General features: G+C 41.7%; 2 protein-coding genes and 1 long non-coding RNA gene across 6 annotated transcripts in view; 1 reads left to right on the top strand and 2 right to left on the bottom strand.

Annotated features, from left to right (window-relative positions):
* Positions 1-6,446: 6,446 nt before the first annotated feature.
* MYF5 (myogenic factor 5) lies at positions 6,447-16,945 on the bottom strand. Of its 3 annotated transcripts, none has more exons than XM_036865713.1 (4): positions 13,474-16,945; positions 9,025-12,275; positions 8,106-8,181; positions 6,907-7,704 (listed from the first exon to the last, which is right to left on the bottom strand). In XM_036865713.1, exons 2-4 carry the CDS (start codon positions 9,523-9,525, stop codon positions 7,514-7,516), a joined length of 768 nt encoding a protein of 255 aa, XP_036721608.1. In that variant the 5' UTR covers positions 9,526-12,275; positions 13,474-16,945; the 3' UTR covers positions 6,907-7,513. The 3 variants fall into 3 exon arrangements, with proteins under 3 accessions (XP_036721610.1, XP_036721608.1, XP_036721609.1); XM_036865714.1 differs by having other exon boundaries at positions 9,025-10,805; XM_036865715.1 differs by lacking the exon at positions 13,474-16,945 and having other exon boundaries at positions 6,447-7,704; positions 9,025-9,645.
* A 77-nt stretch (positions 16,946-17,022) lies between these two features.
* On the bottom strand, positions 17,023-18,903 carry MYF6 (myogenic factor 6). Its single transcript, XM_036865716.1, has 3 exons — positions 18,289-18,903; positions 17,900-17,990; positions 17,023-17,660 (listed from the first exon to the last, which is right to left on the bottom strand). Exons 1-3 carry the CDS (start codon positions 18,805-18,807, stop codon positions 17,542-17,544), a joined length of 729 nt encoding a protein of 242 aa, XP_036721611.1. The 5' UTR covers positions 18,808-18,903; the 3' UTR covers positions 17,023-17,541.
* A 332-nt stretch (positions 18,904-19,235) lies between these two features.
* Positions 19,236-24,390, top strand: part of LOC118901912 — a 90,124-nt gene continuing 84,969 nt past the window's right edge. For both annotated transcript variants that reach the window (XR_005021489.1, XR_005021490.1), the window contains exon 1: positions 19,236-19,426. This is a non-coding gene — a long non-coding RNA (uncharacterized LOC118901912). The remainder of the gene's footprint in view (positions 19,427-24,390) is intronic.

Raw genomic sequence — 24,390 nt, 5'->3', positions numbered from 1 at the left:
TCAATCAGTTAAAAGTTTTAAATGTTTGATGGTATTGTATCATGTAACCTTACCATCTGGATGACTGGATTTTAGTCTTTATATCCAGATGTCTGGCATCATGCAGACACAACCTCAGTGGTTCAATCAGTCAACAACTTTCATTGAGAGCCCCCTTTGCCTAGACAGCTTAGCAAGGGCTAAAGGAAATGTCACCTCATGCATAGGCTATTACAGTATCCTCTTAATTAGTTCTCTTAACTTTACTCTCTCTCCATTCCAAACAACCAGGATACCAAAACATCATTTTCAAGATCTAAGTTAAATACTTGCTCAAGAGCCTTGCCTTGCCTCAGGTTTTCACTGAACTCTAGTTGCTTCATAGGTCTGTAACAGAAGAGTTTACAGAAACTCTGCTTTTAAATTAATCATGTTATTTACCACTCTGTGTGTAAGCCCTTCTTCAGCTGTGGCCTGGAGTGGGTAATACTCAACTCTGTGAGCTGTTTTTATGCTTAGCTATACATTATGCATATCAGACTTCAAAAACTGTTCCAGGATCATAGTAGTCGCTCCATGAATGGAGGTAATTATTTTTATCTACTCATGATCAACATCAATAAGGCATGTAAAACTCAGTTTCTGGTATAAAAGAAAGTGATGAATTAATGTCCTTTCTTAAACTTCATTTAGAGTCAACATTTACTTTACCCTAAAATCTCATTGTTTATAAGATGTCCAATTTGCAACTTTTTTGAGGAGAAAAGGCATCCTATTCCATTAATGTAGGCAAAGACTATAAGACTCAGACTGATTTCATAAATTACAGAGTGGAAAATTATGCTTATTGAGGAAATACACTATTGTTTCTACTGCTATTACTACTATTATTTTAACAATTCCTTTTTGCATTATGATCCAGACAAACTAAATTAATCGTTTTGAGGGAAAAGGAGGAATCAAAAATGATTCTAAAATTTCTGGCATGCATACTTATGCATGTGGTGCCACAAAATGAAATACGATATGTAGGAGTAAAAGACAAGTTAAATTTTGTCCATGTTGAGATTGCCATCAAGGGGGAAAGAGTCCATTGATCACTGAGTATATGAATGGCCTTCTGAAGAAAAATCCGCAGATTAATATTTGAGGAATGTTTTACTGTGATTCGTTTAGTTACAAATCCACTCAGGGTAGCTCATATATGACTCCCATGAAAAGTAATAAGGGAATCACCTGAGCCAATGGTCACTAAACCAAGAGGACTTCTTTGGAATCAAGATAATTCCAAAGATCCCCATATCAAGCATTCATGAGTCTTCATCCTAAATCTCAATCATTGTACTTTCTTTTATTATCATTGTATGAGTATTTGTTATGGACTAGGCACTAAGCTAAGCATTTTGTATGCCTTTATGTCATGCAACTCTCACAGAAAGTCGTGTGAGTTATTCTGTTATTATCCACATTTATAAGTGAAAAAACAGCTTCTTAGAATCTAAGTAATTTACCCAAGTACCCTCAGCTAATTAGTGGTAAATTAGTGGTCAACTTCAACTCTTATCCAGGGACCTATATGTACTACAAATAGTGGGTGCTGTGTTCTCTTCTGCCTCTGAATCCACTCTATTCAACTACCAATTGGCTTTTTAGTTTACTTAACTCATGTTCTCCCATAATTTCAGCCTGTGTATGGCCTAGCATAAACTCTCCAGTCCCATCAACATCAAGACCCTTCAATTTAGTTCCCACTATTAAATGGTGATTTAATTTCTCTATTTTTTAGTCTGACTCCTGATAATAAGAATCTGTTTATCTCAATGCAATATTGAAATCAAGCTATGCATTTCATAAATGTTGTTCAGTCTGTTGATTTGTTGCCCTCACATCAGATACCCATCCCTAACTGATTAAGTGTTACTAAAAAGGCCAGCCAAGCCAATCAAAGGATGCATGTGGGGCAGCTTCCCTTAGGAAAGGTAAGACTGAAGCAATAGTAGAAACATCTCTACATAGGAGATAGGTGGGAGTTGAAGCTATGGAAGTGGGAAAGGCCCACGGTAGACCAAAAAGAAAAGAGGACACACAACAGAACCCTAAAAAATAAATATATGAAGATTGGCCAGAATAAGAGAGGTCAGTATAAGAAATTAACATAAAACAGAAAATTAAGAGAAAAGTAGAAAATAGTGTCAAGGAATTCTGTGAATAAGAAAGTTTGAAAATTAAGGGTGCACTCCACAACAAAAGCTTCAGCAATATCGATTCTCATATAATTCAGGGTTGAGCAAGAACAGGTCCTTGCTCTCAAGGTGGAGGAAACAAATGTTAGTAATGACACTAATTAATGCACAATTGCAATTCTGAGACATGCTACAGAGAAGAGGTATATGGTATTTTGAAATCGTAGAATACGAGGACTTGATACTGTGAAAGAGTTCAGGAAAATCTTGCCTTAGAATTGATGCCTGAATTGAGGTCTGAAAGGAGTGGGAATGGAGTAGGAGAAGTGGAGGAGGGAAGAGCGTTGCAGACAGAGAGAATGTGTAAAGCTCCTTTGCTAAGAGGGAATGTAGTGACTGATAGAAGTCTCTCATGTGGCTGGAGTGGAGAGAACAAGGACTTGACCAGAAAGAGGTACTGCTAGAGAGGTAGATAGGAGGTAGACACGCAGAAGCTTGACGGTCACATTAAGGAGCTTGTTCTGTCGATACCCTATGTGCAATAAGCTGGGAGGGAAAATGGGGTGATTGACACGACGAGATGAATATTCTGAAATGATTGCTCTGGCTGCAATAAATAGGAAAGATCAAAGAATGGCATTATGCAAGATTTTTCTGTTTCAGTTAACAAAGTTCCCACTATTACTGGTTTAAGAAAAAAGACCTTTGTTGGCTCCAAACTTGTAAAGCATGGCCAAGAGCAGATATTCAGGCATTTTGGAATCCAGATACTTAATGGTATTTTCAGGGATATATCACTCTGTGTCACAGATCTGATTTCTACTGTGTTGGCTTTATTTTTAGGCAGGATCTCCTCTCCCGGGGATGACATGGCAGCTGGCAGCCTAGAGTAAAAAAATCTCTTACATTAGAACCCCAGCAGAAAGAGAACTTTTTCCCTACAGTTCCAGCAAATATCCCAGGACCGACACTTATTGAACAACTTCGTCATACTCCCATCCATGAAACAATCATGTGGCCAAGGAAGAGGACACACTCATGGTCAGGCTCATTTCTGGAGGTACTCTCAATCCCACCTGAACCACATGGCCTGAGAAGAGGAAAGGGACAGTCCCCAAAGACAAACGTGGATGCTGTCTCTAGAAATGGGAGGCCCAGAGAAGTTATGGGGGAACAGGTTAAGAAGGTCTTATAATATTCCTGGATAGAGAGAACCATAGTTTGGATTGAGAGGTATTTAAGGAGAATAAATTTGTAGGATTTTGTAATGAATTAGACAAGAGGTAAGAGAGATTGAAATATCAGGAGTATGTCCCAGGTTTCATGTTTATATAACTGGTGATATCATTCACTGAGAGAGTCAACACTGAAAGGGTGCCAGGTTAAGAGGTAGGGAGAGAGGCAGAACAGCATGAACCTAACTTGGAATGTGTTTACTTGGAGGTACCACTGAGACATTCAAGAGATGATAGGAATCTAAAGATCAGTTGGATATACAGGTCTGAAGATCAGGGAAGACATCAGGGCTGGAGGACAAGTTTGCCCAGGGCTGGAACACTCTGTTTTGAAGGTTGTAATGACCATGGATAGTGATAGAGGCAGAGCCAGATTACTGTCAGTGGAATCAGTGAAAGGTAAAGAAATAGAGACTGCAAGTATATACTAGTCATTATGGTAGATTAACTATGGCCACAGATTCATTACTATTTCTTCCACTGAAAAGTGGAGTTTAGTTTGCTTCTCAGTGATTCTGGATTGACTTTAGTAACTTGCTTGACCAGAAGAGTGCAATAGACACAATGTTCTGGGACTTTTCATGCTATATCATAAGGAGCCTTGTGATTTCCACCTGAGCCTCCTGGAATATGTGCTGTGAAAAGGCCCAAATAGCCAGCCCAAACAGAGTGTTCTTGGGAAAATTATTAAACTCCTTAAGCCTCTACTTCTTTATTTGCATAATAATGCAAACTCAATTTTTAGTTGCTGGTTTATCATTAGTGTTCACTCAATCTGTAATGAAGTGAATTAAGTAGCATAAAAGGAGATAAGAGTTGGCTTGTTTTTCCCTTTACTAAGGATTATTTCTATAAGATTTTAAGACTATAACAATTTTAGTGGTAACTGTTTATTATATAATGTTATCTTAAACTATCATTGACTCCATTTTACAATGTGGTAAGTAAAATTAAAAAGAGAGCAATACATTAATAATTTTAGACCCAGTTTAGACTTTGCATTAAATTCTAGATCCTTTGCTCAGCAAACATACCATGTTAAACAATTAAATCATTAGTCAACTAAAATCAAATCAGAATTGTTAAAGAAATAAATTTGATGTTCTGTGCTTTTTGTGACAATGTGGGAACTTTCAGTGGTGACATTTTCAGGGGTACTTTGCCATTTGAGCAGGGATTTTCTAAAGTTACAAATAGCTGTACTCTAATATCATTCCCAGAAATACCACCTCTGAAAGTCAGAGAATTAAATTACTTCTTTAATCTAGTAACTGTTGTAACCTCAAAGAGAGAATTTCAGGAAATACCACTGTCAGATTAAGTATTTGCAGGAATGCCATCTTAAAGAAGAATTTAGGGCTATAACATAGCCAGTAATTTTATCTGACTTGTATTTTTCAAATGAGAAAAAAAATAGGGGCAATCAAGACACCTTGATTTATGTAGCAACTTGCTTCCACATAGTACTTCCCAACTTCCATAACCTCACTGGACGAAGTTTTCCTCTGTGACCCAGTGAACTTGCATTTCTCAGGCACGAGGAGAAAGGAGTCTCTTTTGACTCTTTTTTCCTGAGAACCTCCTCCCCATCAGGTTGCAAATGGTAAAGGGGATGTTTTCCTATAAATGTGACTGTTCGTGGCATGTTTTCCACCAGCTGAGGTGGGTCTGATATAAGCTTAGTGGCAGCCCGGCTGTTCACTCCAGGGGATTTTGGAGATGGCAAAATCCTGTCCTTACTTGAATATTTTGTCAGTGTCACTCTTTTCCCCCTCTTCTCCCCTACTTTCTTGGAGAAGGGACTGGGTCTGGATTACTGCAACCAACTCCCAAAGTCCCTTGTCAAAAAAAGTGTATATGACTGCATGTGATGCGTCGTGCTGAGCTGCTTACTGAGTAGACACCAGCCTTCACTGTTAGTCCATTGGAAATGAGGTTAATCAAGCAAGCTGTCATGGAGAGTATTGTATTAACTCATACATTTATCACCATCTGTATTCAATCCAGAGCATTGAAAAACTCTTAACTAAATACTTTGAGGCATTATAATATTAACTGAGAATATCAAATACATTTGCAAGTTAAGTTAAGTGAGGTTTGGAAAGAAAATTAATTTTTATTCACTTGAATTAAAAATTACATTATATTCTCTGCTTACTTTTATTAAATGGAACAAAATATGGTAATGTGTTTTAAAATGGAACTTTAAAAAACAATCTTTGGATAGTTCTTTTTATTCTAATTCTACTAAGAATGACAACAAATTTCCCACTTCTTCATAGAAGTAGAAGAAGGAGACAGTGTCTAACAAGAGTGAATCACTCAAACTGAAGTTGAAATTATATGTGAATCTTTATAATGCCCTCTTGAATTCTTTTCACTTCAAATCCTCACACTGTCAAATCATGGATAAAGAAAGACTTACCTGTGTAGTAAAGTCAGCGTCCCATATCAGGGCAGGATGCTGACAGAGTGACAGTGGCTACAATATTTTTGGAACCCACCCCCTCTCCTTTCCTTTATGGAATAATATCTATTCTTTTAAGCCTGGTGACTGGACAAGCAAAAGAAAAGAAGGGGAAACCTTCCTAAGAACAGTACAATTGCCAAACTCCAGCAAAGAGTGCATATGCTTTGGCTGGTGAATATATGTAACTACAAACCCTTAGAAATTTTGAACTAATTTACAAATTAGAAGAGAAGACAATTATCTTTATTTGCTCTCTATGAACAGCCAATTTAGATGCTTCAAGGATATTTCCCTTTTTATCTCTCTCAATGGTAACCTTGTGAGAATTATTCCAATGATTGGCTACCTAATTTTCCACTTATTCTGTTTTCATCTCAATTCATTCTAAAGGAGATTTAAGTGATGAACAATAAAAGATACATGTCCATCACGCACACACAACACAGAAGCATAACATATGATTAATAAAATCAAAAAGGCTGTGAAAAGGAGGAGGGCAGTTGCAGTCTGCTTCACTTTACTATGGTTTGTGTAAAGTTTCTGATGCCAGCACTTTAATAATACAAAAAAACACTCAATACCTTTAAATATTTTATTGACAATATTAATATACTAATGTATCAAGATGTTTTCAGGCAAGTAGATAAATATGACCTAACTCATGATTTCTGATGTACTGTAGATATTAAAATGATGTAATGTTGTACATTCTTTTTGTTTAAAAATATTTTGTTGTCCTGAATAACTTCTGTCTTTCCCCCACATACACACACAACTTGACATTATATGGTGCAACATTAAGATAAAAGAAAAATTTTAGTTAGCAGTCTCCCTTGAAATATGCTTAAAATAGAAATGTGGTATTTTCATCTGTGACACCAACAGGACCTAAACTGAGTCCATGAGATGATAAATATTCAGATTTATCTACAAAACCAACTGTTTCAGCCTTTTCAGCCCCACCTTAAAAATATTATATCAATGACTGCCAACTCCATTAGGGGGTTCTTTCAACAAAATCATAAACCAAAATGTTTCTTCATTTAAACAATTTTATTTGTGGTGGAATTTCCAAAATCTCTTATATCTTGAAATCATCCACAAAATACTATTTTGTGCTTACATTAAAAAGATGCATTTCTTATAAGAAAAGATCAAAATATATACCATTAGGCAGTATTGTTACATTTTTATTTAACACAATATAATCAAAGGATTAAAGAGACAAGCAAAAAAGTTAAATATATATAAACTCCCTATAACTGATTTACAGCTATTCTAAAGTTTTAAAGAAAAAAATAAAGCTCTAAACATCAGATGTAATATTTTGATAAGCAATATTTATAAAAAATATAAGTTAAGCATTGCAACAAGCTACCTTTGATGAACTGCCCCCTATAAGAAATAGTATCTCTGGAACTATATATCTAAAGCAAGACAAAGGAAAAGAAGAAAAGAAAGTATTAATTGCAATAGTGACTTTTAGTTAAATACACTTTCTTATAAAGTGGCAAGATAATATTTACAAATTTACAACTGAAAGGAAATGTTTATTTACAGGTTGTCTTGCTTTGGGACTTTTTGGGCCTCTTTCCTCCTGTATAATAGGCCCTCCTGGCAGAACTGATCTAGACTAGATTTGTAGTTCATAGCACATGATAGATGAGCCTGGAATTAGAGGCCCCTTGAGATGCAGGCTGAGAATCGGTGCTGGCAACTGGGGAGAGAGAGGCTGGGTCCTGGAGAGGCAATCCAGGTTGCTCTGAGTTGGTGATCCGATCCACTATGCTGGATAAGCAGTCCAAGCTGGATAAGGAGCTTTTATCCGTGGCATATACTAAGGATACAAAGAGAAAACCATTAAAAAAAAATCCTTGCTTATGTTGCCCCTTAAGCAGCAGGTCAGCTCCTTTGAAACCCAGAGGTCAGGTGGTCACAGAAAGCCTGATGTAGAAATTTGCAACAAATATCTAGCAATTCATGGGGATGAAGGTGGGGAGTGGAGAAGCACCCCGGTAATATTTCAAGCAAAAGCTCCTACGTCTGTGTGTGTGCATGGATGTATCTGTTAGGGGGATTTTGAGCAGAAGATGTGTGTTTATTTTGCTCTGTCCCAAAACGCCATAAATACCATTCTATCCTCTTCCCAATACCGCATGGAAGAACAGACTCTGCTTTGATAGGCTGATTGTGAAGTTGAACTGGTTTTTAAACTCCTCTGAAGTCATCAATTCTTACCATTTGGTACATCAGGACAGTAGACGCTGTCAAAACTGCTGCTTTTTCTGGACCAGACAGGGCTGTTACATTCGGGCTATAATAAAAGACACAAAAGAAGGCATTTGTTTTCAGGTCTTGGCAAAAGATGCTCTGACCTAGGGTGAGGCAGTGCTTGCCCACCAGCTCCATAAGCTGACCACTCTCAAATACCTTCATTGCCTTGATTTAGCAAGGGCTAGCCTCACCAAATTGCAAGGGCACTGAGGTCAATCTCTGTGCTTGGAGAAGAGGAGAGAGGCAGCAAAAGGAGGAGGGCGGGTGGAATTCAGCAGCCATGTGCATTGGGTTAACCATGCAAAATGGATTGGAGTAGAAGGAAGCCACACTAATTCAGAGAGAGAGCACTTTCCCAGGGCAAAACCACATTAAAACCTGGCAGCGTTGGCGCAAACGCCCTCTGTAAAGAATGCATCAACATCTTCCAGCCAGGCCTCAGCAGAGCAGGGACTCGGGTCACGCGGGCGTTTCTTTCTTAAGTTACAAACTGCGGGACAGTGGAAGCCTCACACAGTTGGCTTTAGACGTTAGTGTATGGCAGGGGCCACTGGTGGTAATATATTGGAAATAAACTGAGTTGCAGAGAAAACATCTGATTGATCGTTCACAGCCACCTATCTCACGTGACAACCTCCTCCTACGATGTACACTTAGAACTTGGTAGGAAGTCAAACTGAACTCCTGGTCCGCAGCTACCTGTTTCCTGGCATCTGTCTAAATGCGGCACCTCTCTTCTCTTTCGGCAACTGCCTGCCCATCCCCACCCCCAACTATCCACCAGTAACTACTGGCTGTTTGGTCGCTACACCTGGCCTAAATGAGATGTAAAGGTTTTTGCAAAAGATTGGAAGGGCCTAGTGGGTGCAGAGCTCTCTCTTACCATGCCGTCAGAGCAGCTGGAGGTGGGGCTGGTGGGCTCGGAGCAGCTCTGCCCCGGCAGGCTGTAGTAGTTTTCCACCTGTTCCCTCAGCAGCTCCTGCAGGCTCTCAATGTAGCGGATGGCATTCCTGAGGATCTCCACCTTGGGCAGCCTCTGGTTGGGGTTGGTCGTGGTGCACCGCTTGAGCGTCTCGAAAGCCTGGTTGACCTTCTTTAGGCGTCTCCGCTCACGCATGGTGGCCGCCTTCCTCCGATCCATGGTGGTGGACTTCCTCTTGCATGCTTTGCAGGCCCACATGAGGCAGTGGCCGGCCTGGTGGTGGCCCGTAGGTGCTCGCACGTGCTCGTCCTCGTCTGAGCCCTGCAGGTCTGCTTTGTGCCCCCCGAAAGCAGCCACTCGCGGCTCAAACTCGTCCCCGAACCCGCCCTCGGGGGACGGGATGCAGGAGCCATCGTAGAAGTACTCAGAAGGCGAGAACTGGCAGCCATCCATCATGTCCATCTTCTGCGGAGAGGCAGGAGGTGCACCTGGGCAGCAGCGAGATAGGGGAGAAACCGGAGCCTGGCGCCGCTGCGGGCAGGCGAGTCCCGGGCGGAGCTCCCTGGTCGGTTTCTCCGGTAATTAACAAGGGCAGACGCCTGGCGGCCTGGGTCGGCCGCGCTGGGGTTGAGGCTCTTTATATATTCCTGGGGAAGGGAGGCCGGCCCCAGTGGCCCCGCACTATTAGCATATCCCACCGCAACCCCCGCCGGGGCTGTCTGGGCAAACCTCCGCCTTTCCTCTAGAGACAATTTGCTGTTTACTGCCCCTTTTGACGCTAATGGTTTTACTGCATTTCTGCTGGGGCGGGGGTGATGCCTCCCCAACCCGCTTACTTGCACACTCTAGCTTACCTAAACCAAGGGACACTTAAAGGGTGTCGCAGACAAAAGGAACGAAGGAAATCCAACTTTTTGTACGATGGCTCTCACATTAAAAAAAGATAATTAGTAAATAGAACTCCCTACTTCAGCTGACACCAAAAGCGGACCTGCCTTCCCAGTCCGGGACACGAGGGAATCACTTTATTTTCAGGTGTTTCTCTTTTTCATGAACTTTAGTTGTGTCAGGCATATTTTCAGCCAGTAGGCCAAATAACGGTTGCTAAAAACTTGAAGTGGCACGTTCAATAATGGAGTGGATCTAGATTTTTTTTTTTTAATCTGTTTTGTTTCTCATCATATTGCCATTTTGTAGGCTCTGTGTTATTGGGGGTAAGCGGGGAGGGGGAGGTTCCTTTTCGCCAAGACAGAGCCCGCTCTGAGTTCTCTATGCTCATCTAAAAGGCGTGGGCTCAGGAGGGCCAGGTGGCCAGGAACACACCTCCCTTCCTCTCCCGCTTATGCGCATGTTTGCTGAGCGCCTCCTGTTTTGCGCCAGACCTTTGATGGGCCCTGAGCCGGCGGAAGATAGACACTGACTGCGTCTCCTAAGATTTGTATTCTAAGAAACCCAGTTTTAGACGGCGAACTTCTTTCCAGGGGTGCGTCTCCCTTCTCCCTCTCTTTCTGCTCCGCCCTGTCGTTTCTACAGACTAAACAGCCAAGCAGGGCTTTGGGGTCGCTAATTTTCTGCTTTCAGGCAAACTAACACCGTTACAGATGCGTCCCAGCTGCCGGCACAGCAATCCTTCTTGGCTCGTGTAAAATTTCCAACTCCTCCAATCCGAGAAACTTCACACACTTTGGCGACAAAAGCCTTCCAGAAAAGCAATCACAGCAGGGTCTTTGAAACTTTGGTGGCTAGAAGGCGAGAGGGGAGGGCTTCCATTTAAGTGACAATGAACCTATTAATCAGCTTTTGTCAATCCTCCTCCACCCTTACTTAACCCACTACCAAATCACTTGCCGGTGGGGGGGCGGGGCTTGCTGTTTATATACGGGAAAAGCTCTTACTTCAGGTCTAAACAAGTAAAGTATTCTGAGGTTTGGGATGAGGCCTTGTAGCCTCATTCAAAGAGGAGAGAGAATTCTCACCTTGATCTTGCGTCATACAGTCCAGTAACTGTTGTGACTCCGAACATACTGGGGGCTGGGGGAGCTTTCTTTTCTATGACTTTTTCCTAAAATTATTTTCCGAAAGCAACCCTGGCAGGCAGATCCCCGTCTGCAGGAGCCAGAGAAGTATTAACTTTTTCAGGTGAAATCTGTACTCCAAAGTGAAGGCCCCAGAAACCAGAGGTGGGAGAGTGTCAGTCACTAAGGTTTGCTACAGACATCCCCGCCGCAGTCCTCTCTTCCAAGTTCTGTCATCTCTAAGACAAAGACACTACCACCGCCACCATCACCATCCACCCTCGAAAATCAGGCCCTTTCATACCAACGGGCTGCTTAGTAGGCCTGTGGGAAATTCATCTGTACCTTATTTAGGACTATTAACAAGTGGATGCCTTTGAAATGAATAGGTACCCAGGGCTACACCAGATAAAAGAATTAAGTTCCTAAAGAACTCATCCAGGCGGGGTGGAAACATTCCAAACCATGCACACTGCTACCTCTGAAACACAGTAGTGGATAGATACTCTCATCGGGGAATTCTCAGCCAAGTCCCACAGGTTCTGGTCAGCAGCAATAGTACCATTTTCTCTGCCTAGAGAGTCCAGAAGTTCACACACTGCTCGAAGCTAAAACTGAGTTGTGTGCAGATTTAAGATTTGGGCACAAATAAACTTTAAGTGGAAGATAGAATTTATCTTGCCTTTCAGCTGATTTCTTTCCACCAGGCACCTAATGTGCTTTGTACCCAAACTGCTCAGCGTGGGATGTGTGGAGCAAACAATTATAAAGAATTTTCTATTTGCCATGCACGGTTCCCAACCCTTTCCATGTATTCACTCGTTTATGACTTCCAACAATTTTGTGGCAACTGTAACTGGACCCATTATTAAAAGAAGGTAACCCAGCTCAAGGAGTAAGTCATTGGCCCCCGGTCACACAGAATTAGAAACTAGGCATCCCCTTGGAGAGCTTGTGCTCCTAGAGGTGAATTTCGTTTGGTTTTTTCTTCAATCAGTTCGTTCTCACTGCGCGTCCTTAACGCTCCAGAGCAGAAACTCGCAAACGCCGGTCCCCGACAGCTTTCCCTCGGCTCCCGGGCTGGGAAGACGCTGTCACTCAGGCGGCTCTGTCAGGAACGGTGGTTCTCAGAGGTTAGGGCTGTCTTTGGTAAGGTGATCTCAAACAAATTTACCAGAGTGCCGCGGGTGAGTGGAACTAAAGAAGCCGAGAAAACACAAGCGCCCGACGGCTTAATGGGACTTGCTAGGGGGGAAACAGGGTCCAGGGTTGAGGACCCTTGGGACCCAAGTGCTGAAAATAGGATCTCAGAGCACCAAAGTTAAAAAAACGAGACAAAACTTTTAGACCTCTGTCAGGGGCGAGAGGAGAAAGAGATCAAAAAATGGGAGGCAGGATACAAAGAAGGCAGGAAGCCAGCGCCTCAAAGATGGCTGGGCTCCCCTAATTCGGGAGAGATTCCCCTGCGCTTTTCCCAGGAAAGACCGTGGGAGGGGAAAATGCGAAACTGAGTGAACGAGACAGAGAAAAAAAAATTTTTTTTGAGTGGGAAAATTGCACAGAGAAGTATGACAAAAGTTAAAATTTACTTTTTTTTAAAAAGGTCGTTTGCAGTGCTCATCTGGGTGGCCTCTTCTTCTCAAAATCAGACTAGATTGGCTTTTGCTTCTCATAGAAAAGAATGAAAATACTGTTTTCCACTATTTCTCCAGAGAAGTGGATGTCTTCCACGCAGAGAAAACTCACGATTGTCTAATATGTAAACGGGTTGTTAGAAATGATATTCCAACACTGACTGTCTGCTAGGAAAGTATCACAGTAGTCAGATGATGGGAGGAAAACTCAGCCCAGCTGGGTGTTATAAATGAATGCCCACCAAGGTTCTGGTGAAGTATCAATAGATATAATGTTTTTAAATTTTTGTGTCATTTTACATTCTGAATAAAAATAAACACATGCTTAATTTTCTTACAATTTAGACTTGTAAGCAGGTTTTAATTGCAAAGACCTTTAAGTAATCATCAAGTTTTTTTTTTTTTTAAAGAGAACCTATTTTAGTTTAACCATTATGGCAACGATCCTAGTGTTGATGGACAGACCACACCAGCAAAATGATGCTTAGAGCTTCCTTTTTTAGTAAAATTTGCCCACCCTAGGAATTCTGCACAATTGAAAATTCTCCATGCTTCTCTTAGCAGAAGAAATCAAATATACATAGGAAGACAAGTTCATTTCAATTCGTTTCTGCCCCTACTTGAGACCCTTATCAACTCCTGGACCAAGGGAGTTGTTCTTGAAATTTTTGCTTATTATATCTGACGTAACAACGTGCTAAACAATTTCAAACCGCTATTAGCTCTGGGAACCAGGCACACCTAAGTAAACACATTAGTACCTGCCAAAGCTGCTGGAAGAATTTGTGGAGAAGACAGCTGAGGAAGACATTGGCCTCTGCTTGAATTCGAAGACTCCCAGGAGAGATCAAAGGCCTAAGTAAGGACTTTTAGCAGCCTTGAGAGTAGAGAAAGTAGCCAGTCCTTGCAGCATTATCTTTGTTCCAGCACATGGCATAGGCATTCCGTCTCACAGGCTGACGCTGAACTAGGCTTGCAAAAAATTGCTTTTTCAGAATGAAACCTCTAGGAAGGAGGGTCATCTTTTGTAACACTTCTTCTGACTTTAAGGGAGTGACTGGAGGAGTCCTTTGGAGAAATGTCTTGATGGTTAGCTCTTTGAGGAAATGCCATGTTATTGCTAATTTACTAATGCAGTAGAGTAGGAAATGAGATATTCAAAGTTTAAACTAAAATTGTTTAAAAATAGTTTTTCCAGATAAGGTGTTGTAGGAGGAAGGTTTTGAGATGAATAAAAGGGATAAAATATTACTAAGAGAAAAGCACAGATGGGTAAATTCTAACTTTGAGTTAAGAAATGTCTTAATAGGGATAGAGGTCACTTTCACAGCCCAGTCTCTGCCAGTCTCAAGAGGACTTGGGAACACTGAATTTTAGCACCACACCTCCACCCTAAAAACATATGAAAGAGTCTGAAAAAAAAAAAATGAGTCCGTTAGACATAAGTGTATTTCCACTACGTTCAGGCTTGAAACTCAATGATCCAGGTGTGATGATTAAAGTTAGTTTCAGAAAGCTGACATTTGACATTCTACAGATTATTTCTATAGTAACATAAAAGAGAAAGTCACTCGTTATTTTATACTTGATAACTTCATGCCTGCCTCTGGAAAGAGGCTCAGTTTTAATCTCAAATTGCTTATCTTTACCAAGTTATTAACATCTTGATTTTCTGCTTCCATAGCCCTGTTTGTTTTGGCTTTGGCCTTAGTCAAGCTTATCATCATTAATATCAAATAAAAACATTTAAATTGCAAACACACCAAGGATTTCATTGGAAAGCCTAACATGTCAGCTCTAGCAGTGGAGGTCACATGAAGTCTTTGGGAAATATTTGCTCTATTTAATGAAGAGACTTCTATAGGCAAACTTATTCCAAACAGTTTCTCAAGTTACCCAGCTAAGAGAGATAGAGAGGATTTGATTTGCAAAGGCTGAATAAAATCTATCAGCAATTAAAGTCCATGAACTGATAAAAGCTTTCTGCTGATGAGCAGACTATAACACAAATCTTATTATAAATATATGCGCAGTTATAAAGTAAATGAGTTCACCTGGTCACTTATGACATCTGATTTCAGTTGTGGCATGAATCTGATTTTCCAAAATATAGGGGTGTGCGTGTACATATGCATTTTAGGAAATCGTTATCGATTCTCAGGAAAAAAATCATAGATACATAATAAGCATGATTAATGGGTATACACACCATCAAGCCATCTTCAGTCACATGTGTTCTGATTAGGTAATTTGCAATGCTTGACCACGTATCTTTTAATTAAATGACTCCTCTAATTTGGAGTTTACTAGCTAATCACTCTTGAGAGCTTTTGGAAAACAACTGTCAAATACAGCCAAGTTATTCTACAGCCCTTAAAGGCTCCTTCTCATTTCTCCAGGGCTTCTCTTTCAGGATGCATAAGCAATTCAGAGAGCAAGCATGAAGCCACTGATGTTGACTGGCTCCAAATGCTGGCTCTATACTTAAAAATGCAAGAACTCCTCTCTGTTCCAAAGTATCCTTGTCTCATAAGAGATAACAAAAGGACCCCCTTACAGGTTTTCGTAGGGTTATATGAGTAAACAGGTAAAGTGTTAGTAATGGCTCATTCATTTTACTGCTGGTCTCATTGTTATTAATACTTTCTCAGCCAGAGCCTGCAAAAAAGCTAGAAAACTAAATCTGAAGGAACTGTGGCTTTTGGTGGAAGAAAAGCCTCTTGATGGTCAATTTAGATTTACTAATGAAAAATAAAAACAGCTGACATTTAGTGTTTATTTTTGTGTCCTGTTTTGGTTAAGAACTTTCTCTCAGTGAATCTTCAGAACCCCAGGAGTTAAACACTATTATAGTCATCCCCATTATTTTATAAATGAGGAAACGGGAAAAAGAGAGGAGCAGTGATACTTCCACGTTTACACCATAGCGGCGAAGGTTCAGTCCAGTTATGGCGCACAGAGGTTCAGCAGTTTGCATCCACTAACACTCCCACCTACATCTCACACTTTTGAGAGGGATTATATGTCAAGATCAGTTTCCTCTCTGAAGCTTTCTGCATTTTAGGAGAAAGTGGAATTATCCATACACTCAGAAAATTGAGTAACTATTATCCCCAGGAAGAAGCCTTTTGAAATGCTAAAGGGGCAAGATACTGCTCCATGCCTGCGGGGGGCGCGGTCTGTGGCGGCATCTGGAACTCTGACGGTGGGCAACAAGGTCCAGACTGGAGCGTTGGGAATGAAGTTTGGGCTGGGAAGTGCTGAATTAGATCTGATTTTCACATTTCTGAACTGAGGACTAGCTGTAGAGAAAAAGAGGGAAGGAAGCAGTTAAGGGCGGGCGGGGGGAGTGAAAGTACCATTTACGGAATGTAAGAGAGAAGTAGCAATTCCAAAGAAATAGCTTGCCTCTTTCCTCTGCTTCACTTCCCACTGTGATTCTTGGTGGTCGTTTCTTCCTGAGGTTACAGGATAAACAAACCTGGCACACGTTGTAAAATCCTCACGGTGAGGAGCTCCTGGGGCTTCAAGCCTCTCTGGGGCTTTGCTATTTGGTCCAGCTAAGAGGTTTCATGTGTGTTGTTGTTGTCTTTTGCCCTCAGCCATTTAACCCTTACCTCTCTTGAAGCAACCTTCCTTCAAAGACGCCCACCCCACCTCATGAGACAGATCGTCCCCTTCTTTTATCTTTCTATTTGGAAAACAAACCCAAACCACAAGAGGTCTTGAGGCTATTCCAGTCTTCTAGCCACCAGTCTAGTTCAAGAAAGCCAGGGAGGGACCAGAGACCTGGCTCAGAAGCCAGCGCAGCCCCTGGGGCACCATATGAATGCTTCCTCACGAAGGGCCGCCGGGCCTGTAAAGTCAAAGAGGGAAAGTAATTCGGGCTAAATTAGCTGAAGATTTTTTAGGCAAATAAGCAGAATTTTTGTATGGTAATTTCTTGTAACAATGAGATTTTCCTCAATTGAACATTCAGTTGTTAACTTTGAGAAAGTAAATCTCACCCAGATCTCCAGGTAAAGGACAGTTAAAACAGAAAGAAAAGGGATGCTGATAAAAGGGAAAAGGGCAGATTTCTTCCGGATGGTCTTCATTTCTAACCACAAGTGTGAGGTCTACATGAGATAGAAAAGTGAACAGTTTAATTCAGACACAGGAAAACAACCCATTTTCCTCCCTTTAAATCAGTCCATAAGTAAACGCCCAAATAAATGGGCTTGGGTGGTTTCTAAATTAAAATGTGGTTCACCTTGATTTATGCCCTCAAACATGTTTTTTTCAGTTGAATCAAATTAGGAACAACTTTGTTCATATAGAAACTTATATTTTAATATTACAATACCAGGATCCTCGCACATTTTATATACAATACGTCACTACACATTTAAAATATATTTCTTAGGTTTACATTAAAAAATGAAAGTACTAAGATTATTTACAAAAATATATTCAATACCACTAACATTTAGATGCAACGTTCCCACTTTGCTTTAAACAGGAATGAACTTCTTTTGAACATGGCACAAAAGGATCACCATAATAAAAGTAAATATATTACAAAACCAACCAAACAAAAACAAAGCAAAACTGCTAGATCTAAGCCACTCGCGGTTCCCAAAATACAAGTCCAAAGCCGAAAGGCTTTTTCATCTGAGCGTGCACAACAGTTTCCGAGAAGTTTCTTTGTGGACATGGCTCCTTCCCTTTCATAAGCTCCTGGGTCTGGGTTCCTAAATATTACTGTAACGTGACCTAAAGGATTAGGCGAAGGAGGGAGGATGGGATCTTCCTGCTACGTGGAGGACATCCCAAGCCCCGGCGCCGAGTTACTTCTCCACCACCTCCTCCACGCAGGGGAGTTTGTGCTCCTCCGAGGAGATGCTGTCCACGATGGAAGAGAGGCATCGAAGGCTACTCGAGGCCGATGAATCAATGCTTGCCCCTCCTGAGCGCAGAAAACACACACACAAACATAACCCCCAAGGAAGGAAGGAGCCGGCAGCCCCGCGCCCCGCGCGAAGCCGCTTGAGACCGCGCGGGAGGACTGGTCCCCGCGCACGGAGCGCCGGTCTCTTAGGGACCGTCCAGGCTCCTGCTGGGCTCCGAGCGCTTTCTGCCCCCAGCGAGCACCCCAGTCCCCTCCCGGGATGTTCTCCAGCGCAGTCCAGTGCCCTTTTACTTTACCTTCCTTGGCAGTTATCACGAGCCCCCTGGAATGATCCGAAACACTTGGCCACTGGGAGCTGCAGGTGCGCAGGAAATCCGCACCCTCAAGCTGGAGGAAAACCGAGGCAGCAGATTAGTAAAGAAACATCGGTTCCGGGGGGGTGGGGTGGGGTAGGGGACCCTTTGTGAGGGGGTCTCTCCCCTGTTTCCTCGGGCCGGGTATGAAGTTCCTGCCCATGGCAGGCACCCCGTGTTCACGGGTCACCGGGGGTTCATTTGAGAGGGAGCGGGAGGGGCGGGTGAGGAAGGAGGACGCGAACGGAGACAGAGCAGCTGGAGGTTAAGGCCGCAGGGAAGGCGACTAACGAGCCTGTGCATTCCCCGGCCTCGGCAGCATCTGGGCTTACACTCTCTTGCTTGGCTCTGTAGCTGAAGGGGTCCACCCCGAGCTCCTGCATTTTGTCCTGCTGATCTAGCCGGTGCAGCAGGTCCTGCAACCGCTCTATGTAGTTGATGGCGCTCCGCAGAATCTCCACCTTGGGCAGTCTCTGGTTGGGGTTGGCCACAGTCCGCCGCTTCAGTGCCTCGAAGGCCTCGTTGATCTTCTTTAGCCGCCTCCTCTCGCGCAGGGTGGCGGCCTTCCGCCGGTCGGTGGGGGCAGATTTTCTCTTGCAGGTCTTGCAAGCCCAGATCAGGCATTGGCCGGGGCAGTGGGGAGGCTGCAGGCCTGGGGGCGCCAGGACATGTTCCTCTCCGCTGCTGTCGCTCCCAGCTTCCGGGGGCATTTGGTCCTGGCAGGGGGACAGGGTACCATCACTCCCTGGATACAAAGGAGAGCCCTCTGCCACTTCTAACGGCTGCAAGGTAACATTTTCCCCATCCAAGTAGAAGAAATAGGAGCCAGTTTCAAAAAGGTCCATCATCATGTTCTCCTCCTTGGCCTCTGACTCGGTCTGAACTGGGTGATGGGCTCAAAAACCCAGAGGAGCCACCCAGATGGCATTTAATTAGTGCGGTGACTTAAGTCGCCCCAGCTTTATATATAGAAGCTCCTGAAACTCAATCCAACTTTTAGCTGTCATGGAGCACCAGTCTCTCAATGTGATTACAGCCAGTGCTCTCTAGAACATCTAGTTTGAAAGAAAACTGAGAAGTGTCACCCCCAGAATGATGTGACAACCTATATGCAGAACAGGTTAAAACAAAATACATAGAGAGAATCCAATAATGTAAACAAAGCATCAAACACTTCAATTTGGGGCAGTTTAGATGCTAACCTGCTTACAGGACAACTTCAGAACAACTGGGGATTAACACTGCCCCATTCCCCTCCCCCAGGCTCATCTGAATTCTAAGTATAGACCCATGATGAAAGATTTCAAAGGCAATAGCCATTGCTCCAAAATAGCTTGGTTAATGTTTGCAGACTGGTTCAGCTCTTTTCTCCCTCCTGCCTGTCAAAAAGGTGCTATTCCTGTGATTAAAACCATTACAGTCCTTCAAAGGTTATACATGACTTTCAGGCTTCAGCCTCAATAGCAGCAGGTAAATCTCTTTCCTCTCTTTTACTAAGGTTGAATGATAATTTGGGAGCTGGAAGGGGTGGCTGGAGGGTGCTCAGATTCCTTCCTTGGCTATCTTTTTTTGGAGGGTGGCAACCAAGATCTGAATTCCGTACCCCTGGAGCAGTAGTACCTATAAGGTAAGGGGTGGGACTGAGGATGGGGATGTACTAAATGTAATAATGTCTCTTGAAAAATAGTTTTAGTGGAAATAAGACTCACACTATAGCTATTTGATATTCCAGGATTCAACGTGCCACTCCAAGATGCCTCTGTTAAGGCTCCTGTTCTACAATGTGTGGTCATAGCTTTTTCATTAGCATTCTCGGTATCCACTGACTCCAAATAAGTTCTTTCATAGGATTCAGATGAGAAAGGTAGCAACCAAGATACAAACCAAGGAACAGAATGTTTAGTTGCAGTTTGCCCATGGTCCAGTACACACAAGTATGGTGGTTGAGGAGGCAGTACAAGATAAGGGTGAAGTGCAGGGCCCCTAAATTCCAAAGACGCCCCTTCAAGTCTTAGCTAAGTTAATTTCTATTTATGTGTGCGTGGGTAATACGAGGTCTTGATTTCTTTAAGATAACAATGGTTGCCTTATGGAATTTTGGTGAGAATTCGATCAAATGATACCATGCGTGTGAAGCATATAACCTTATATTAGCTGCTTGATGAACATTAGTTATTTAAAGCGTAAGGCTATGTCAAGGCTAAGACCATTTCTTATGCAGGAAATAAAGCACAGCTGTAGCAGAGATTTATTTTTTTCTCCTATTTAAATTGTTTTATTTTATTTATTTATTTATTTATTTATTTTATATCCCTTCCCTTTCCCTTTCCTTTCCTTTCCCTCCCAGAGCTCTGGAAGGACTCCTTCCAACCTTAAGTTGCCCTTGGGGTGACAGTCAACTCTGGTTTTAGCCTTTATAGTCAGTGCCTGAAAAACTAGATGGAAACATAAGATCTTCTTATTCTACCCCAAGCAGTGATAATTATAGGCTGTGTTCAATATGATTTCATTTTTTAAATGAATAGACTGAAGACAATGTCCTTGGACTCAATGGTCAGACAACGTAGAAAATAGTTACATTTCTTAGTTAAATCACTTATTCCAGAAGATAATTCTTCATAGTCTCTTCCTATTGAGCCACAGACTTGGGATGTTAAGTTTTGACATTTTGTGCTGTTTTTACATTTTTGTTATGTGCAGCTGAAGAATTCCTTATAAAGTGTGAGAACCATTTTTCTGTTTTTGGAAAAGTAGGAGGCACAGGGAATAATAAAAAGCCAATACTTTTGTGACATTTTCTCCTATTTCTGCCATTCCCCTGGTTGCTAGTATCAGCAGTTGAGACTCCAGATTGGAGGCTCCAAGAATTCAGGGAATAGCCTAACATCTATTAAGGAAAATTACCCTGTGCTCTTAACCTCACTCTGTGCTGTATCTTATAATGTGAAGACAATTTGAAAAGTCATTTTAACCAGTAAAGTTATATAGCATTATGGCTAAGATTATTAAGATAACGATATCTGAAATTCATTTATTCAACATTTTTGGGGTACCTACTGAGTGCCAGATAGCGTCCTGGGTGACAAGAATAAAGTGGTGAAAAATGCTCTCTTCTTATGGAGTTGGAATCTAGAAGGGTGAGTGAAATTGACTAAGTGATTAAAAAATGGGAGCAATAACACTGGAATTGGGTGTGGAAGACCTAGATCACAATCGTTTTGGGCCTATGAGAACTTAGTCAACCCTAATATCTCAAATTCTCAGTTTTTTTCACTCATAACATGTATAATGACAAAGACATCATACTCTCAAAGGTCGTGATAAAGTTTTTAAAAATGTGAAATCGCTTCAAAAATGTTGCATACCTATAAAAATATTTTTATTACTGCAATTAGGTATAGAGAAAAAATGAGATAAGAAAAAGATCACTTCTAGGGAATTTTGTTGCTTGGGTGACAGAAGTAATGAAGCATCGACATATATACACTACCAAATGTAAAATAGATAGCTAGTGGGAAGCAGCTGCATAGCACAGGGAGATCAGCTCGGTGCTTTGTGACCACCTAGAGGGGTGGCATAGGGAGAGTGGGAGGGAGGCTCAAGAGGGAGGGGATATGGGGATATATGTATGCATATGGCTGATTCACTTTGTTGTACAACAGAAAGTAACACAGCATTGTGAAGCAATTATACTCCAATAAAGATGTATTAAAAAAAAAAACAAGAAGTAACGTTTAAGGTGACACCATTCTTAGACTCACCACTGATTTTAAGAGGTATCGGGTAGATATGAGAAAGTCTGCACATCATGAACCTGCTAAAGAATATGAAAGTGTGCACTTTCTCCTTCATTTTTCCCTTATTTAAGTGTTGCCACTGGAGCAACAGTGAATTCAAAATGTAGAAAGAGAAGATTCTAGAAAGAAGAAGAAAAAGCTTTGGGGTGCTGATCAAGAGCAACTTCCCAGAAAGAGGTGGCATTTCTTTGTGTGAATTCAACTATCACTATTGAATTGTCATTTCTTATTAAACTACAAAGCCCCTTTCACAACATTCTCTAGAACTCAGGCCAATAAAATTAGTGTTGTTATTCACCTTTGTTCAAAAAGATTTTTCCCTCTTTTGTTGTTGTTTTGGGGATTGGGAGTAGGGATGGGAAGAGAGAAAAAAAGGAAATGCCAGCTTGGGAAATAACCATTTTTTATTAGATTAGGTAATGGGAAAATACACAATGATTCCAGACAACTAAATACGGAACTCTTGGAACTCAAACAAAATGTGAGATGCCTGTAATTGCAATTACATTATTTCTCAGTACAACTTGGGAGACACGGATCTTGACAAGTGATCAAAACAGGTTTATCCTCCAAGGTTTAAACAGTTCAAATATATTTTTTTAATTCTGGAAAAAGTAAATAATAATAAGAGAATAATAATATTGTGTCAATAAATCACTTCAGGGGCCTAGAGTTAATTCATAACAAAATGTGAAAGTAAGTTAGTGATAGAATTGAGAGTTTTCAAATAGTTTACCACCGCATTATTCTTACTTCATGCTTAGTTATTTGTAAATGCATTTTCTTCCCATCATCTCCACAAAAGCTTGAGTATGTCCAGTTCTTCTTCTCCGTGAAAAGGAGTGGGAGGAAAAGGATTATGGCCAGCTCAGCCAATGGTGGATTTTAGCTATGAGCCTTTGGGAAGGTGCTGTTATGTGGTAGAAAAACAGTCTCGGAGTAAGCCAGAATCTAAGTTCTAGCCATTCTTAATTATACATTCCAAGCCTCAGTTTTATAAGAGATCAAATGGCATATGTAATATATACATCACAGGTTTGTTGTTAGCATAAAATGGAAAAAAAATATATGTTGAGTCCTTGTTATGGAATATGCACTCAACAAATTTTAATTTCCTTCCTTCCCCTACTCAATTCATAAGGCCTCTGATTGAAATAGCCAAAGGGAATTAACTGAAATACCTAGATTTGTTAAGACAGATGTTTAGGATAAATTTAGGGATTTATTTGTGTTAATGGGGCAATGGAAGTGAAAATATTAGAACTAGTGACTCTGATAATTGTGTTTCATGTATTTATGCCCTCAACAAATTTCCAATTACTGGGGGACAGACACTAATTAAAAAAATGACACAAATGACTACCTGAGCTAGGAACTTTGGAGGAAAAGAATGTGGTTCTTTATGAGTGTGTAACAATGAAGAGTCTGTCATGAATGGAAGCTTGCGAAAGGATGGTCTGGGGACGTAAGTTCCTGAGATGTTGGGTTGGTATTTCTAGGGAGCAGAGTTGAAGAGTTTTAACAGACCTGTGGATTGGAGTAGTGGTGACGGTAGGAGGAAGGTCAGGGAAGAAGTAGACACAGGGTTAGTCAGAAACTGATGAAGAGATTTTTGTGGGTTATACCTAAGGAATTTGGTTATATTATTGCATAGTTGGGTTCAAAGAAAGCAGTTTCAGTTACAGCTGAGAAAGTAGACCTGAGGGCCAGATAGAAAGTAATTATACTTTTTCAGCAGTGGAAAGAAAGAGGAGAAAAGGGAGTAGAAGAAAGGGGGTGGAGGTGGGCAAGGAGAGAAAGAAAATGAACAGCACTAAGTCCAGCCTGCCGGGAGAAGAAGGGTCAACTAACAAGGCCAGTGAGTGGCCCTAAAGAATAGAAGGTGAAGGAAGGGCCTGCTGACTGAAAGGGAAAATTCAGAAGAGGCAGATTAATGCTTTAAACTTGTGGCTGCTAAATGAGTAACCTGAACCCGTGCACCTGTAATTTACCTAATCTGCAGACAGCGTGTGCCCAGAGATTCCCGAACACGAACTCTGGTAAAAATAGTTTGCACTTAGACTGACAGAACATTCGAGTTACTTCAGAGGGCATGGGGGAGGGGCACAGACCAAGCAGAGGAGAAGGGAATGTTTTCAAGGCGAATGCTCTGCAACTTCCAGACTGTGGCAGTGAGAAGTTGGGCAGAGAAATGGGGCTGGACCTGGATTACGGGGACTACTGTGCAGCTGCCTTTTTCAAAATAGCTCCGAAGAAATGTGTCCAAGACGAGCAGAGGACGAACCAGAGAGGCTGCTCTTCAGATTTTTCAAATATATTTTTCCCTCTTTGCTCTCACCCCCCTTTCCCTTCCACTTGGGAATAGAACAGGACTTCCACAGAAACCCGTGTTCAGTTCATGTACTAGACACAAAATGCTACTGAAAGAGGCTGCTGCTCGTTTATTTTCTTTCTTTTTTTTTTTTTAATAAATTTTTATTTATTTATTTATTTATGGCTGTGTTGGGTCTTCGCTTCTGTGCGAGGGCTTTCTCTAGTTGCGGTGCGCGGGCCTCTCATTATGGCGGCCTCTTTTGTTGTGGAGCACAAGCTCCAGACGCGCAGGCTCAGTAGTTGTGGCTCGGGCCTAGTTGCTCC

The sequence above is a fragment of the Balaenoptera musculus genome, chromosome 10, assembly GCF_009873245.2.
Source record: "Balaenoptera musculus isolate JJ_BM4_2016_0621 chromosome 10, mBalMus1.pri.v3, whole genome shotgun sequence".
Lineage (NCBI taxonomy): Eukaryota > Metazoa > Chordata > Mammalia > Artiodactyla > Balaenopteridae > Balaenoptera > Balaenoptera musculus.
This window is presented reverse-complemented; position numbering and strand designations above follow the sequence as displayed.

Excerpts from the sequence above, each read along its gene's own strand:
- MYF5 (XM_036865713.1), bottom strand. The coding sequence starts at position 9,525 with ATGGACATGATGGATGGCTGCCAGTTCTCGCCTTCTGAGTACTTCTAC. Across the intron at positions 8,182-9,024 it reads CCAGCTGCTCTGACGGCATG|CCCGAATGTAACAGCCCTGT; the intron begins GTAAGAGAGAGC and ends CTTTTATTATAG. Across the intron at positions 7,705-8,105 it reads CTGTCCTGATGTACCAAATG|TATATGCCACGGATAAAAGC; the intron begins GTAAGAATTGAT and ends TTGTATCCTTAG.
- MYF6 (XM_036865716.1), bottom strand. The coding sequence starts at position 18,807 with ATGATGATGGACCTTTTTGAAACTGGCTCCTATTTCTTCTACTTGGAT. Across the intron at positions 17,991-18,288 it reads ACAGAGCCAAGCAAGAGAGT|CTTGAGGGTGCGGATTTCCT; the intron begins GTAAGCCCAGAT and ends GTTTTCCTCCAG. Across the intron at positions 17,661-17,899 it reads CGTGATAACTGCCAAGGAAG|GAGGGGCAAGCATTGATTCA; the intron begins GTAAAGTAAAAG and ends TTCTGCGCTCAG.